At 39.5% G+C, this 17,373-nt stretch overlaps 1 protein-coding gene across 1 annotated transcript in view; it reads left to right on the forward strand.

Moving 5' to 3' along the window:
• The window catches only part of KCNQ1 (potassium voltage-gated channel, KQT-like subfamily, member 1), a 374,642-nt gene that overhangs the window by 40,799 nt on the left and 316,470 nt on the right, over window positions 1–17,373 (forward strand). The window contains exon 3 of the mRNA XM_009328598.1: window positions 13,085–13,175. Coding sequence (XP_009326873.1) covers window positions 13,085–13,175 — 91 coding nt within the window. The remainder of the gene's footprint in view (window positions 1–13,084; window positions 13,176–17,373) is intronic.

The raw sequence follows: 17,373 nt of genomic DNA on the forward strand, positions 1-17,373 counted from the left end.
GGACCTCCCCTGTTAACCAGGACTGCTGATAGATGATGGAGAGCAGCTTGGCTAGCTCCTCCGCCAGCTCTCTCAGCACTCTCGGGTGGATCCCATCCGGCCCCATAGACTTGTGAGTATCCAGATGACGTAGCAGGTCGTTGACCGCTTCCTCTTGGATTATGGGGGGTTCATCCTGCTCGCCATCCCTGTTTTCCAGCTCAGGGCGCCGAGTACCCTGAGGGTAACTAGTCTGATTGCTAAAGACTGAGGCAAAGAAGGCATTAAGTACCTCAGCCTTTTCCTCATCCTCGGTGACAATGTTCCCCCCCGCATCCAATAAAGGATGGAGATTCTCCCTGGCTCTCTTCTTGTCATTAATGTATTTGTAAAAACTTTTTTTGTTGTCTTTAACGACAGCGGCCAGGTTGCGTTCTAGCTGGGCTTTTGCCTTTCTCATTTCCTCTCTGCACGACCTAACGAGATCCCTGTACTCTTCTTGAGTCGCCTGCCCCTTCTTCCACAAGCGATAAACTCTCCTTTTTTTCCTGAGTCCCAGCAAAAGCTCCCCGTTCAGTCAGGCCGGTCGTCTTCTCCGCCCGTTCTTCTTGCGGCGTACAGGGACAGCCTGCTCCTGCGCCTTTAAGACTTCCTTCTTGAAGATCGTCCAGCCTTCCTGGACCCCTTTGCCCTTCAGGATGGTCTCCCAAGGGACTCTCTCAACCAGCGTCCTGAACAGGCCAAAGTCCGCCCTCCGGAAGTCCATGGTAGCAATTTTGCTGCCCCCCCTCCTTACTTCACCGCGAATTGAGAATTCTACCATTTCATGGTCGCTAAGCCCCAGACGGCCTCCGACCACCACATCTCCCACCAGGCCTTCTCTGTTGGTAAACAGCAGGTCGAGTGAGGCACCTCCCCTGGTAGGCTCACTTACCAGCTGTGTCAGGAAGTTGTCTTCCACACACTCCAGGAACCTCCTAGACTGCTTCCTCTCTGCCGTGTTATATTTCCAGCAGATGTCCGGGAAGTTGAAGTCCCCCATGAGAACAAGGGCCAGCGATCGAGAGACCTCTGCCAGCCGCTTGTAGAACGCTTCATCTGCCTCTTCATCCTGGTTGGGTGGTCTATAACAGACTCCCAGCAGGATATCTGCCTCATTGGCCTTCCCCCTCATCCTTACCCATAAACACTCAACCGTATCATCATCACAATCGTTGAGCTCTATACAATCGAAACACTCCCTAACATACAGAGCCACCCTGCCGCCTCTCCTTCCTCTCCGGTCCCTTCTGAAGAGTCTATAGCCATCCAAATATGCCAGTGTCTGTGGGTGTGTTGTGTAGATTTGCAAGATTTATTTCTGAGAGGGTAAAATCAATTTATAGATCAAAGTCTTGAATGGTTTTAATGCAAGTTCAAACGATACAGCAGAATTTTTAGCCCAGTGATAGACAATTGGAATTTCCGCAAACAGCTAACTTGCATGCTGGAATGATGGAAATAATTATCCTCATCATTTTCAGCCTGGAAAACTGTCTATTGAGTGATGAGGGCACAAAGCTAAAGCTCTTTAAGCATAGCATGGATTGTATTTTGCAAATTTAATCTATTTAGGATTTTTTGAGGAAAAGGAGTATTGAATGTTTCTGTATTTCATGGCACATATTTATAGAGATTTTTGTATTTACAGAAAGATTCTGTTGCTGTAAATGTAAAAGCTGCTTGTCACTTTCTAGACCCTTTTCATTCTTTTTCTCCAGGGGCACTTGAAATTTCCATCATGCTTAAAGCAAACTAAGAAAGTGAAGTTGCCATAGCTTCCAAGCATTATGTCTTTCCTTCAGCAAACACTTTCTCCTCTCTGGAAATATGTCTGTCCGTTGAATTCCTCTGCTTTCACCTTAGGAATGTTAACCTGTCATGTAGTTTCTCTTCCTTGTTTCTAAGCTGTGATGCATTAAGGGTGCCACGTTTCTCCCCCCAACACCCCTAGAAACGTGCAGCAGAGAACTGAATGTGGAAAAGCTCAAAAGAAGGCAGCAATACTGATTTCTGTGAAAGCATCTGTCAACTGTACCTTTAGATAATTAAAGCAGAGGATTGTAATGGAAACGGTGGTGAGAGTACTTACCCCAGCTTCAGATCTTTCTCACGGTCTTCATCTTACTTGCCAGCACTCATGAAAGTGCCTTTCAGACACAGTTGTTTCAGGAGAAAGGAGCGTGAAAAGGCATTTGGGGGATCACGTGAGGGGGTAGGCCAGAGTTGCTCAAGTCTGGTATCACTCTTGTGATATTTGGAATAAATCAAATTAAGCATCTATCCAGGTCAGTAGCTCAAGGTATGATTATTTCTTCCCCACTTGTATATTTAGCTATCTGTGGCTTTTTAATCCCTGTCACTGTTTCACTCTATTCACAACTAAAGATAAAGATGCTGTCAAAAATGTCAATATTGTTTTCCTGTCATGGAGGGTTTTTAGTGAGCTAGCAATGTGGGTGTTTCTTTATAGAACATATAGAAGTCCTGATTTGTACTGCAATAAAATTAGTATACAAGTTTACGTGCATTAGTAAATCAGTTGTACAACATTGTGGGATAGCGCCTCTCTCCTTAGGTCTGGAGACAATGTTTCCTTTTTTCTGCCTTGTTTTACTTCTTTGGGGTAGGATAGCATTCTTACTTGGCTACATGCAATATCCAGAAGCTGGTTAGTAAGCAAGCAATTCTGTGAGCTGAGAAGCTGACCAAGTCTAGTTTTTCTGCAGTATTATAAGATTAATATGCTTTAGGAGGCATGATATAATGTCCTTTGATCTTTAATTGGGGAGGGAAAGTGATTTGTAGCAGTACTGCTGTGATCAAAGTAAATAGCGGGGGAAAAAAAAAAAAAGAGGGGTAATACATACAGCTCTTGAAAATGCTCTGTTAGATGAAGCTATCAAAATAGTGTCCAGCCAGCCCAAACAAGAAAAGCCATTAGGGGTAAATATTGTTGCTTGTTTAAAGAAATATTGTGTATTTAAGGAAAATAATTTCAAGTTTATGTTAAAAAAAAAAGTACAGTATTTTATTTAGAAAGATTTATTTAATTTAGGTTTGATAAAAGCAAAGCAGAGCAATAGTCTAGGCTTGGCAATTTTTCAGAAGCTGGGTTTTACGAAGTCTCAGAGAGCTTTTAGTATTTTTCTTTTAATATTTGGATACTAAATTATTTTAAACTCTGCTACCTTGAATCTGCTGTTACAAGAAAAGTGGAATAGTGATATACTGAACCCTCAGACCAACTGTATAAAACTCCACCTAGAAAACAAGTTTTACTGGTATTGTGTCACTCAGTTTCTAGAACATACCTCTCCTATCTTTTTCCCTCCCTCTCATTAAAATGAAAACTTACCCAGAATTGGCTGATAAAAAGGAAAGTCCTCTATGGCACTAAGAATAAACTGTTTGCTTTCAGCGGTGGTGTGCAACTGATGTATTGTCCTAAGCCCCCATTTGCAACTCATGTTTTTGCCTAAATCTGCCTTGTGTGTAAAATAAGGCAGATGTCCACCCCCACCCTGACTGCAGCACAGTGTAAGGGTGATTTAGTCTCAAATCCTTTGAGGGTGCCTTGAGGGATGCTATCTGTTCTCTTGCTGGTGCCGCCACCACCAAGTGACTTGGCCTGGGCAGCTGAAAAGCCATGGTTCAGCTCTGCTTATGCTTGCATGTATGCTTAAAACAAGTATAGGCTGAATTTGGCATTGATGCTCACCTTGAGATGGGCAGTGTGTTAGAGCTCCAGGCAATGAGTGCGCAGCAGTGGATGTCTTTTGGAACATGCTGCTGGATGATGGGTTTTGCTTTGAATGATGAGGTGCTACAGGTCTTGGGCAAACCTGAATGTGGAATTGAGAGGATGAGGACAGCACGCAGGTCTGTACTGGTTTCCTAATGGTATTTTAGTGTGACAAAAAGTGAGGATGAGATATTCCAAGCAAAATAAGCTGTGAAAATTACATTTTTCTTTCCTGCTTTGTAGTGTTTCATCAAACCACAAGAATAAGAGAAAATCTTTCATTGTTTCACAGTATACTCACTGTACTTTTCTAATCTTCAAGTAAGAGCACTAATGACATATTTTTCTCTTGCTAAGCCTGAGGTGCATGTGAAAAGAACGGCAAAAATTCTTTCAATTTGTAGTGTTGTGTGACATCCTTTCCCCATTGCGCATGTGCGCTTACTCCTTCCACGGCTGTCATGTTGCTATGCTGGGGTTTCATGTTAATGATCAGGCACATTGGAAGCTCGTTATGAACCATCTGAGGAGCCCTGATGAGTCTTCTGCAGTCCAGCGTTCACATCTCTTGGGTCATGCACTTTTTTTAAATGTAGCATGTAATTTTTCCAGTCTCTTACACAGTACCTATCATCTTTTTCCTGTTCAACCATGCCTATTCTCAAAGAAACCAATACCTTGTTGCAGGATGCAATAACGTTGCTTTTTGTGAGCAGTTAACCTTTCCTCTTGAAGCATCTTGACGTCTGGTTTGCATTTCTACTGCAATTATACACTTTGCCAAGACCTTAAAGGCCTTTTCTGCAATGATCCTGGTGCTGTATCCTAAATTACTTTTGATTCATTGTGTGCTTTGTGCTTTGGTACACTGCCCATAATTTAAATTATTTTTACAGACTCTAGTCTCCCAGAAGAGCCACATAAGTGTGATAGAAACCTTGCTTAATAAGCTGTATAGCTAACCTGTTTTTCTTAGTATCAGACTACCCCGTATTGTATATGATCTTTCTTGTACAATAAAACTGCTTTCTCACACGGGAGCTAGAAGACAGTATTTCTTTGACAAGGAGTCAAGGAGCTGGTTAAAAATTATGCCATTGTTTCCTTCAGGAAGCACCAACTATACTTTGCCTTACAGTTGGAACAAATACATATTAACAGGAAGCTCCATCTGATAGACCTAAGCTAACACAAACAGAGCATTCGCACTTTGTCTGTTGAAGGTTTTTTGATGGCAAGTGACAACTAAGAATAGTGATCTGTCTACTAGCTTGACCTGTGTAGGACATAAGAGAGGAAACGTGTGTTGTACAGGAAACGGTCGTAGCCAGTTCCTGGCGGGAATCATGCTTCTCTGCATGAATACAAGTGTACTTCCCCTTCTGCTGGGCATCCTCATGCTGCACAGAGGCTGGAATATGGGAAGGGGCTGTACCCCTCCTTCCTTCCCCTGCCTCAAAAACAAAACAGAAAAAGATAAGACAAATCCTTAGAGGAAAACCATGCAAAGAGCCTGCATGGCCGGAGGTTTAAACCCCCACCTTTCTTTTTTTGTTATCAGGACTAAGGTACTTTTTTTTTTTTTTTTTTACTTGTTTCATCTTCAGCGATGGTTTGTGTAAGTTGCTGGTCTCTTCTAACTCCTTGCTACAGTGATTTTTTTATTTTTTTGATTTTTTTTTTTCCTCATACTTTGCCCTATTTAATGTATCTAGACCCAAATGAAAATTTATATATTTTTGGAAGTTAAATGATTCTCTCCTAAGCAAGTTAGCTGAACTGGTTAGGCAGCATAGCTAATGCAGTTATTATGCAATTTTCATTCAAAGATTAGAGAGTTCACAGCCGTACTCTGGAAGAAAAATACAGTGTTAATTAAAATTTCAAAGTTGGCCAAAAGTACGGGCAAAGATGAATTGAAGTACAGGGCTCCTTCATTCTAATCATGTATCTTCACCAGATCATTCTCTTAAAAACAAACACTTTTTTTTTTTTTAATGGAGGAAGTGATGGAGGACCTCTGACGTCCACCAGTTGCATAATTGAATGCTCATTTAGTCTTCTATTAGTAGACTGGCACTGTGCTCCAGTGGTTTATAGTTGTAACAGAATTAGTGTCTTTCCAGTGTTCAGTTCAGACGTGCTAAAGAGTTCAGCGTAAGACCTACGTATACAGGATATGTGTGTGAATTTCATTGAGGATGAAAGTTTTCTCTGCACGGTGAAATCCTGTTTCTTTTTGAAAAAACAACCCTATCTGAGTTTCTCACTTTTAAAAGCACCAGTTGGTATTTGTACTTGACACTATACCTTGATAATGATCCCATAAAATAAATTGCCATCCTGTATTAGCTTCCTGGCAATGCTGTTTATGTTCTAGAGTCCTTTCCTCTCTCTTATTGTCAGCTGTCCTCCATTTGACAAGTTCTACCTATTCCCCTTCTAACTTCTACCTTTTATTAGACTTTTTTTGCTCAAGCAATCCCAAAATGCCTTGAATGAGAGAACAAGAAAGACCTGGTGCCTAGTTTCAGTAAGAAATTACGTGATATGGATTAGTATGAATGTTTACCTAGTTACACCATGGAAATGAATGTGCAGTACTGCATGAGGTAGTTAGGGATTTATGTTGACTTGTAGTAATATAAACCTGTTCAGGTTTTTAATCAGGATTTTCCTGATGAAAATTAAGTAAGGATTGACTTCTCTGGCCTGGAATGGGACTGAATATATGACAAAGTGAAAGAGTGATCCCCTGTCTTCAGTGTCTGTCTTACCTGAAGTTGTCTGTCTAAATCCTCATTGCAATAACTCTTTTTGTTGCCTGGAAAGCTGTGTGAAAATGTCCTTTTATGATACCATTGACCTTTGTGTTCACAATCTGAAAAGTGTCAGTATGTATAAGCCATGGAGATGAAAGATGAAATAATGATGCTGTCATATGTTTTAATGAACTAACATGAACTGGATATGCAGCGGCATTATAGTTTGCAAATGATGATGATCAAGATAAGAATCTGCCCATATTTAATCTGCACACTCGTGTCGTTCATTCTCAGTGTCATCCTGACAGTTCTTTTAAAGCTGTATGCTTAGAGGAGGTTAAACTTTGTATTACTTTGTTTACCTATGAAACCTATCACAGTTAAAAGCTAAATGGCAAAAAAGTAATTCACTCTGTAAAAACAAACAAGCAAAACCCCACAAAACAAAAACCCAACACCACCACCGCCCCCCCTCCCCGAGTTACAGGGTTGGTGAGGAAGTTGCACGGTTGGTGATTGATCATGCATGTGACTGAACGGAGTTGTACATTCAAAGACAGACAATCCAGTTGCCCAAAAGTAAGGTGCAGACAGAGGTTCAAGAAGGAGGCTTAGGCAGAATGTTACCAAAGATGTAGAAGGACCCCAAAGATGTTTTTTTACTTACAGACTATTTCAGTTTCAGTCATTTTCGCCAGTAGACAGAGAGGATGAACTACAACTAGCCATTGACCTCACGCCAAAAAAAAGAGCACAGATCCAGCAATTATAAGCTAAAATAGTATTCCCTGTATGCCAGGGCACTGATAGTTGGATACCTTCAAGATTGATAGCTGTAATGAATAAAATTTGTTTGAAAGAGCAGACGTAAGCCAGCTCTTATGTGACATTGAACAAGGAAAAACTGGCTGTCTTCCTGAAGGGTTAGAACTTAAGTTGGCTTTATATAAATTGAGCTGAACTTTGCATCTCCCTTTTCATCTATTAAATGTTTTTGAGGTTTCAGCTTAATTTAGGGCCTAATGCCAACCTTTTCCAGGTTCATGGGAAGACTCCCACTGAGAATATGTAAGAAACACTGCAAGAAGGAATAAAATCTACCCACATTTTAATACTGATTTTGATGATGACGGCTGTGTGTGCATGAGACTATATTAATCTGGTGAGTAAGTACTTCCAGCTTGTCTCATGCACCTTTTTTTTGAAATGTTCCTGGTCATATCACTGGATGTATTTTATAAACCTTTATCAGTTCTCCTACCTGTGACATTTACTAAATGAGCATTGTTATCACTCACTAAGTGGTTAATTGTTCCTTTGATCATTCCACACATTGTTTCAAGCCACAAAAAAGACATGCTAATGTTCTAAAACCATAGTTAAATACAGGAAAAAAAGCAGCAGCTCAGAGCTGGAGGCTGCAAAGTACTGATAGCTACCTGTAATGTGTCAAGTTTCTGCAGTTGCCACTGAGGTCAGTGAAAAAACCCTAAGTCTGGGTCTGTTCTAAAAGTCGAAATATATCCTAGAATAGTCATAAACCATTAAATCCACCTTTAGCTCTTAATATATTCCCTATATATTTCCTATATGTTGCTAAATATAGTGCATATACTAGCTGGTCATGTTTACCTGTCAGCTGTATGATTCTTTCCTGGAAATGCTCTGACTTCTCAAAGCTGTTTGAGACAAAAAGGTATCTAAATCATCTGGCTGACTTCATGGAGTAAGCCAAATCTTATTATTTATTATATGTTTGCCCACATACACGCATCTGTGCACACACGGTCTCATGTAACTACATACACCTGTGTCTATATGTGCTTTTCTGTTTAATGGGTAGTATAGCATAGACACACATCACAATTCTATATACAGGCTTGGATGTACGTGGGCTCAAAGTATTACTGGAGGGCTACATGCTGACGTCGTTTCATACGCACTGAGATAGCTCCACTTCTGGGTATGACTCCACCAGGTATGCAGTGCCTGTAAACATTGGGTTGAAAAGACAACCACAGAAACTGGCTGACTACTAGTAAAACAGTGCTGTCTGTCTGAGAGGAAATGGGTCACCTTTTAATAGGCTACTGAAAGCGGAGTCCATGAAAGAAAACATCTGCTGCTTTGTAAGAGTTAGTGGCCATGCTGCTTTAATAGTGGCTTCATGGTTTCACATCCAGAAGCAGAGAGATGATCAGACACTTGCAAAATTCTTGGTGTTAAAAGAAACGTAGCACTGTTAGATACGAGTTAACCACAAAGCTAAGTATTTTTGAGTGCATCTACTGATGCAGTATCTGTGATTTATCTACATGCAGGCAGATGCTACTTTGTAACCTGGAACAGGCAATATGAAAGACTTCGCATGCTACGCCTCATCTCTAATGCTTCCTTGGCCCCACAATCTGAGAGTTAGATCAGAGCTGATGAAAGCCTGAACTCCTCATCACTCTGCTTCCTTTCTTGAAAATGGTCACATTTGTGCCTAGAGGGTAAACAAGCAATGGGTTTCAGGAGATAAGAGATTGGTGGTTTCCAAGAGACTAAGCCTTTTCTAACTGCTAGAGTTAAAAGAAATTCCAGTATTCTGCTGTCTGTCTCTCCTTTAGAAGAAAAAAGTATTATATGGGAGTTGTTAGGGCAGATGGTGAATGTTTGTTCTGCTACCCCATATACAACTGGTGAAATCAGCATGGGACTGTATGCTTAGCATAGTGTTCCAGAGTGGCTGATGCTACTGGTTAAACCATTCATCTGTCTTAGATCTTTAAACCCCTAAGTGATATTATATGGGAGCTAAGGTATTTTTAATTTTTTACTGTGAGACAGAGAATCAAGGCTGGCTAAGTAACATGCTTTTTCACCTGTTATGTTACAGTAAAGTAGCTTGGCTACAACTCAGTGAAGAGTAAATGACTGTTCTGTGAAGTCTAATAAGTGTTTTCGGATTAGCATGCACACTGGATAGCTGACATTCAGTTTCCTAATTTAATGTCCATGTTTAGAGCCTTCACCTGCTCAACAGTTGAAATAATGAAACATTTTGCACAGTAACTTGCTTCACATGGGCTATAAATTGCTCCCTGAAGGTGTCCAGTGTCTTTCCACTGACAACAGAGCTTTGACCTGCAGGTGAGTCTTAGTTTGTCTGAAACAAAGCTCTCAACTTAGCTATCTCAAATTATGTGGTTGATTAGGGTAGGGCTGTCTGCTAGTAATTTGTCTAATGCTTCTTATTGTAAGGTTGGTTTCAGTTGCCCATCAGTTTGTCTGATATTAACTGGTTGGATGAAGAGTTTACATGCTTAGCAACTGTAACAAGGTGAGTACTTTTTGGGAAGATGTAGTAATAGTGATCACAGTAAAGTGATATTAAGAATGGTAAGGTTATTCTGGGCATGTGAAAATTGTAACATTTGCTTTGAAAAAATACACTGATTTGGGGGCTTTAAAATTTTGTCTTCTGTTGTCAGGGTTGTACCTTTGATTTTCCCTGTGAAAATTCACACAAGTTCAATTACATTCTAACTACTTGGGAAAAAAAAATAATCACAGCTCTCACATGAGTAGTGGAAGCTTTTTGAGGCTTGTCAGTGAAGTTTCCCCAGGGTGATTTTCACACAGACCAAATTCAAGTTTGAGGCAGAGTCTGTCCTTGCAACTGTTGTTCGTAACTGTTTAACTACTGTGGACTTGTCTGCCGTCAACACGTGAAAGCAGGCAGTAACTGAGAATCTCTGCTCCACTTCTGGCTGAAGAGAGGGGAGGTAGCTGTCAAAAAAAGAAAAAAAAAGTGGCAAACTTTTCCTGTTTTTCATTTTCCTGGTGCCTCACTCCCTTCTTACACTTCAGAAGTGGAGGAGGAAGCCACTAATACTGAAACAAAAACAGGGTAAGAGCCGAGTGTTGGAAGGAAATGAACAGCAGGCTGATGTCAGAGGAGGACCATGTATTTTTTTAATCGCTTAATTTTGCAATTATGTGCAATTGATCTAGTCTCAGAAACAAAATAGTGATACCAGTGTGACAGGGTTAGTAGCTTAGCTGTAGTGCTCCACTAGTACGGCTGTACTAGTGGGGCATGTGGGCATCTTCTCTGTAATGCCAAAGAAACAGATAAGAAGCAGCAATATCTGACTGAACATTTTTGTTTCGCTTCGGATAATGTGTATTTGTGGGTATGAAGGTGTCTTATGCTTCAGCCTGGAAAGAGCACAAGAATAAATTTCAAGAGTTTTTCTGGGGGTGGAAAAAAAAAAATCAGTAAGACTGAAACAGATCCATATGCATGAAAACCCATAAAAGTAGGTAGTGCGGTGACTGGCACTTGATGCAGTTCTTATGTCAGCCTTCAATTTCTCTAACAGTAACAAGCAAAGAGATTTGGCAAACGATTTACCCTAAGTTTCTCTTCCTGTCACTTAGGCACACAAACTTTCACCTTTAATCCTTATTAGGTTCTCTTTAGTTGTGTTTGTTTAGGAAAAGTACAGAAATGGGATAGTCTTTGCTTTAGTGCCCTCTTGTGGTTTCATGTATTGGCCGAGTTACACTTTTAACAGGTATACTACTATTAAGGGATATAATAAGTATTAATTGTTACTGCTCAAGGTGTATTTAGACAGCTTACACCATCCCATGTGACTCATTGTTTGCTTTGAACTGGTACTTCTATGTATGTTGGACTTTTTATCCAGCCACCCTTTACCTCCGTGTAACTGAACCCATTTATGTTCATGTTGTCACGTGTATCGGTCTTAAGCAATTGTGGGAATATTGCAGATAGAAGGACTGGACACTTGGGGAACATTTATGTTATGTTTCAAATGACTGGCTCATCTTCGCGTTCCCCTGCCTTGTCTGCACACCTTACTCTATTTAAGAATGGCCAAAGTTAGAGATACAAGGTAAAATGAGAAGATTTTAGAGATAAATCAGAAACATCCACATATTTATACTTTACCTAGGTAAAAGTATATTCTCATATGTGTGTTTGTGTTGATATGTGATAATCTCTATCATCTTAACTCCAATTTGTCATCACTTACTAATTCGATTTTTGTACCTAATTACCTACAAACTACTTCTCCACAATTTTGTAATGTGTTTACAATATCATTTGTCTATGTGTGCATTGGACTTACATGCACTGTATTTTGAAGCTATCATTGGGCAGTCTAGCTTATAATGTCAACCTTGACACATTTTTGTTTTCTTGAGTCCTCAGCCTTTCAAAAGATTCACCCAATGAAATTCTCACTTATGTGACAAAAGATAAAGGCTCTGGGTGACTTCAGCTGAGCCATGCCAATTTGCGGCCACTGATGTCCTGCTTTAATATTTCTCCTCTTGAGTTCATTTTCATTCATTATATCACTTCTTTTTCTGTTGCTGTTTTTCTGAGAAAAAAAACCTGATTAACTGCTTTAGAGATCTGTATCAGGGGGGATGATTTAGTTACTGGATTTTGCAGCAAGTTTCTGTCAAGTGCAAAGGATTGGTGTTGCTTGTCTCAACAGAATTGTGAAAAATATCCCTAACAACTAGCTCTGTGTTTAATAAGTGAATGTTTTAAGTCTTCTTCATTGCTCGTGTCATGTTTTAAAAAGAAACACGCAGTTGTTTGGGAACTGGAAGTTGCCTATGCCTAGTCTGTAGTGGGTAGCATCCAGTTTAGGTTTTCAATGTTTTGCTTTCCAAATGTGTTAACGTTCCTTTAAGGCAAGCAACAGTCCTGTGGAGGGCTGGGCACAGCTGAAGCTGCTCAGGGAAGGGGTTTGAAGGCAGAGGCTGCAGGGCAGGGCAGCCTTGCTCCCCAGCTGGGGGAAGAGGCTTTCTGGGGGCTACAGGCAGTTGGGCTGGGTTTGCTGCAACTCCCTGGCTGTCCCAAATCTTACCTTGGGAATCAGGACCCCCTCCCGAAGGACTCACTCGGGCAGGGGGGACTGGGGAACAAACCATTATATTCCCACTCTCTCTGATAGTTGCTTTGAAATTTTGTTTTATTTAAAAATGGAATCAGTCCTCGGTTGTGTTTTAAATGCCGAATGTCAGATTTTATTTATCTAGGTCCTTTTGGGGATTGGTTATGAAAAGACAGTGTGGGCAGGGCCTGTTAAGCTCTGGCTTAGTTGGGATTTCTCTTTGTAGTTTGTTAGAATTTGGAGCAGCAAAAAGGCAAATATTTGAAACATGTTTGGGGGGGTTGTGTGGTGGTGATTCAACTGTAGTAGCCCTTACAATGGGAAAGGACAAGGAGCGCTGTTTTCCTGTGCGGCTAGGAAACAGCAAGTCTTAGAGGTAGGCTAAAGCTAATGTTATTGTGTGGTTTCATTTGATGATGTCCAACCCAAAAACTCAATGTCTGAAGAGAAATAAACTATCCAACACGAAGCAGGATCACTCAGAAGTTACCAGCTGTGTTTTAAGATAATCCAATACCAATGACATTTCTGTGTGTACAGATAATTTGTAATGGCATAATTATCTGCCCTCCCTCTAGGTTCTTACTAGACTGCATTACATTATTTTTATTTTTTTTATTTATTTACAGCTTCCTTATTGTGCTGATATGCCTTATCTTCAGCGTGCTTTCTACAATTGAACAGTATGCAGCTCTTGCTACAGGGACGTTATTTTGGATGGTATGTATGTGGATGTTAATGTGATTGATGCATGCTTGTTCTTAACGTGCAAATCCCGATCTCTGAGCTAATACCATATCAAGCAGAATGTTCCTTATGGTTTAATTGACAAGAGGCTTTTCTGCCTTTCCCTAATGAGTCTGTAAAGCCACAGAAACACCAAAAGTCATGGTAGCACAAAAAACAAGTCTTGCCCTATATGGCCTATACTGAGGGCATCTATGTTGTGTCCAACACACACGGCTGTTCTAATTAAGCTTGAATCCCTCATATTGCTCAGGTTAATCCATTTTTCAGCCATACTGAAGACCAGACGCCTGACCATAGGGGAGGAAAAAAGTAAGTGGAAGTCCTTTCTTTTAGTTGTGTCAGATCCAGCTTTCTTTCACAAGTGGAAAACTCACATATTTTCATTGACTTTAGAGTTAAGACAACTTGCTCTACCTGTCTTACGCACTTTTCCTTCAGCAGAGAAAATATAGTTACCTCTTGTTTATAGTACACTAGTGCTGCAACAGCTATGTATCAAGAAATGTTCCAAGAGTATTAATGTCCTGCCAGCTTAGATTTCATTGAAGAGTCTTAATTTTGAAGTTGGAGAGGCATGATTTTAAACATACAAAAAATTTATAAATATGTTGTACCTCAGTGGTGGGATACCCCCTGCTAAATCATTGATTTCTCTGTATTTTTAAATAAACGACCATTATTTTACTTGTGAAAACACTATCACTGTATTGAGAAAATGCTAACTTGCAATTCAGATGTTTGTCCAAAACAGTTATTGTAGCAGTGCACCAGTAATATAATTGTTATGTATTATATCATTATTAACATGAAAAATTTCACTTAAAACCCCCATGAATTGTAATAAATTTTGTCAGTTTATTTATTCAATATGCTAAGGTTTTATACCTAATATGAATACTGTAAGAATAAGAATACAGTATATTAAATTTAGTGTCAATCACACTGTTTCTATTTAAGGTATCTTCATGCCTGGTATATTGTTTTTATCTAACTTGTAAGATATTTGAACTCCTAGGTGTAACATTATAATTAGTTGCCAGCTAAGAGAGTCTATACATGTATTTCTGCATCCAGTACCTTTTCTGTTTTGTGGTTTCGGGTTTTCTTTTTGTACAGATTTAAGTTTGTGTGTTATTTTGGGGTTTTGTTTGGGTTTTTTTATCCATAACTAGTAGTTGTGGATACTTCTGCCAATTTCTGTGATGAATTTCACTTGTGATATCTCACTCGTCTTTGCAATATATCATAATATTTTACATGTGTGTTGTTTCAATGAAATAACTTTTAGTGACAACATAACCAGTGATATTTCATTCCCCCCTGTGAAATCATGGAACTCATTTTGTGTGTTCATACTGTATGCAGTATGTATTGTCTGTATGTGTGTAATATATTCAGTGTAATATGTATGCAATGCATTCAGGATTACATACAATGTATGTAATAACCAGTATGTATTGGGTGTTCATACTATTCTGTATTATCTTGCTTTCTAAGTAGTGTGAATCAGTGTTCCTGTTCCATATAATGAGAAAAACTACGGTTAACTTTTAACATTGGAATCCTACTATCATGGTTTCTTGGGAATTCAGCAGTTGGCTGTTTGTTCAGTATTGGCATATTCTGATATTGTTTTCTTAAAGGATTAACTGTGGTAATTTTCAAGAAACTTAAGGGGACTATGGTGATCTATCGGTTCAAAGCAGCAGATGGCCCAATGTGCTCTCTGCTCTATCCAGTTTTGGTGGGACTTTCAAAGGAGTTGTGGCACCTTGCAACACAAATATAAATGTCAGAATCTGGTTCCTGCTAGTGTCTACCCAGTAAAATTTCCTATTCTGTTCTTATTTTAAGATTTTGCTTTCACTCTAATATATCATTACAAGCTCGCAAAATTAGATGTAACTGAATTCTTAAGGGGGGAGTTAATCACAGATGACTGGTTGAAGAGAAACTGTAAAACGCAAAGAAAGTAGTAAAAGGAAATGTAACAACAGACAGGGATTAAAAAAGAAAACAGGAAAAAACACAGTGCAAGCTTCCAATCCAAATGGTGATGTAAGGAGACTTACTAAAGCTTAGGAGAGCACTCTTTCTACTGCTTTGCAGTAGGAATTAATTTCTCTCTTATATTTGTAGAGGGACTTTTAGTTATACCGCAATAATAGTTTTCATTTGGAGCCAGACAATGAAAGTCGGTAACACTGTCATTTTATGTGAGCAAATAAGAGCAAACAAGTTGATTTACAAACTAGTACTGAGTGAGAGAGACCTCAAAGGAGCAGCAGTGTAGCAACAACCTACCAGGAGGAGTATGGGAATCTTGAAGAAGGCTTTTCTGCTTGGGCTTAACTGTGACAGTGAGAAGGAGGGAACCTTCGGCCATGTGGAATTTGAGGTTTATGAGATCTCAAGTCATTCCATGAAACTTGAGTTATACTGCCCTAGTGTGTGCTCTGTGAGATTAAAATAATTAAAGTAACACTTAGAGACCTTTAACTCTTTCTTTTGAAGATTATAAAATTGAGTCCACCTTTCCCTATCTGCATTCCGAAGGAAAAACTACTGAAGCTTTGTCAAGAGCAGATTGCCTTTTATTTAGACATAATTTCCTATGTAGGGTAGAATGCTCTCTAAATGAATTATGCTTTGTAGTGCATCAAATATAAGGCTGAGATAGTTAGTGGTACCAAATGTGCAGTGTCATGCTTTGAAATTTTGCCTACTTGAGATTTGTGGACTTGTATTTTGGGGGGGGAGGCTTTGACCAGGCAGCCATAGGTCTGGAAATGCAAGAAATGACTGTATCATGCTCAATGTCTGGAAATGAGTGTTCAAAGTTAGCATGCGGGTATGCTGAGCTGAACAGCCCCATGGAACAAGTCTGATTTAGATGAGCTTACTGCATGGGCACTGTAAATCTGATTCATCTTGAAAATTAGATGGGATAACTGTAAAAGCACATGTGTGTGTGTTATCTGCAAACTACTGTTGTTACAGAATCCCTTCTACAGCCCACTTGAGAGTTGCATGTCATTGAAGATGCATGTTGGGAAAAGTACAGAATCTGTTCCTCCTGACTGAAAAACTGTTCAAACAAGACCCTTGAAAACACCCACAATTAAGAGTTATACTACTTTATTTCCTCCACGTAGCCAAAGTATTTTGCTCTGACCCCGTGAAAGATACAAGCACCTTGCAACTTCAGCAGATAGTCTTTTTGAAACCAGGGAGACTGGTCACATTAAAGTTAGAGATGGAAGCTGAGTGTGCCCTTTTTCATGAACAAGAATTTCATGCTTCAATAATATAGTCATACAAGATATTACAATTATATGAAAATAAGAGCTAAAAAGGTTGTTGAGATTTTATGTATATATTATTTCTTTTTTATTCTGGAGCCACTTGTCTTATAATATCACCTCCCAATACCAGAGGAGGAAGTAGAAGATGTTATGTTATCAATAATTTTAAAGCATTTTAAAATGCTTCTATTTTTCATAACAATAAGAAAAATGCAAGCTTAACATTGGAAAAATAAACAAGGGAAAGTTTATGTGTGTTCCAAGTGGTGTTCCAGTTTTAGACAAAAAGCTTACAATTAGCTGTTGAATCTTTCTCTACTTGTCACCACACTTCACAAGGCAAAGAGCCTTGATGAAAGCTATACCTAAATGCAGTTGTAATGGGAGATTAGGAGAGAATTGGCCTTTTGTTAGTTTCCAGAATGCAGTGAAAACTGTTTAAATTTGCATGTGTTTATTTTATCTTTTTTTCACTAGATGGTGCTGTTGGAGGGGTTTGACTCCAGTTACTCCTTGGCACTTGCCCAGCGTGAGCTGGAGCCTGAGCCAAGACTGTGAAAGGATCATCATTTTGAAGGGTATATGTACACTTGGCCCATTTAAAACAGTGGTGCGGGAGAGCTTTTGCCATGACTCATAAAGAGAATGTGGTATATCTGTGTAAAAATTGATTTTGAGACTACAATATTTAAACTATGGAAAAAAGTAATTCAGAGATGTATGTTCCCAGAGAGGCCGTATTTTTCTTTTATTTTCATAAGCAAGGATTTTATGGTGCCAGAACACAGCAGAATGCTGTTATCTCAGCGTGATCTAAGAAAATCCAAGTGCCTGATCCAAGGGGATTAAATATTCTGCTGAAC

The sequence above is a fragment of the Pygoscelis adeliae genome, unplaced genomic scaffold, assembly GCF_000699105.1.
Source record: "Pygoscelis adeliae isolate BGI_AS28 unplaced genomic scaffold, ASM69910v1 Scaffold166, whole genome shotgun sequence".
NCBI classification, from domain to species: Eukaryota; Metazoa; Chordata; class Aves; order Sphenisciformes; family Spheniscidae; genus Pygoscelis; species Pygoscelis adeliae.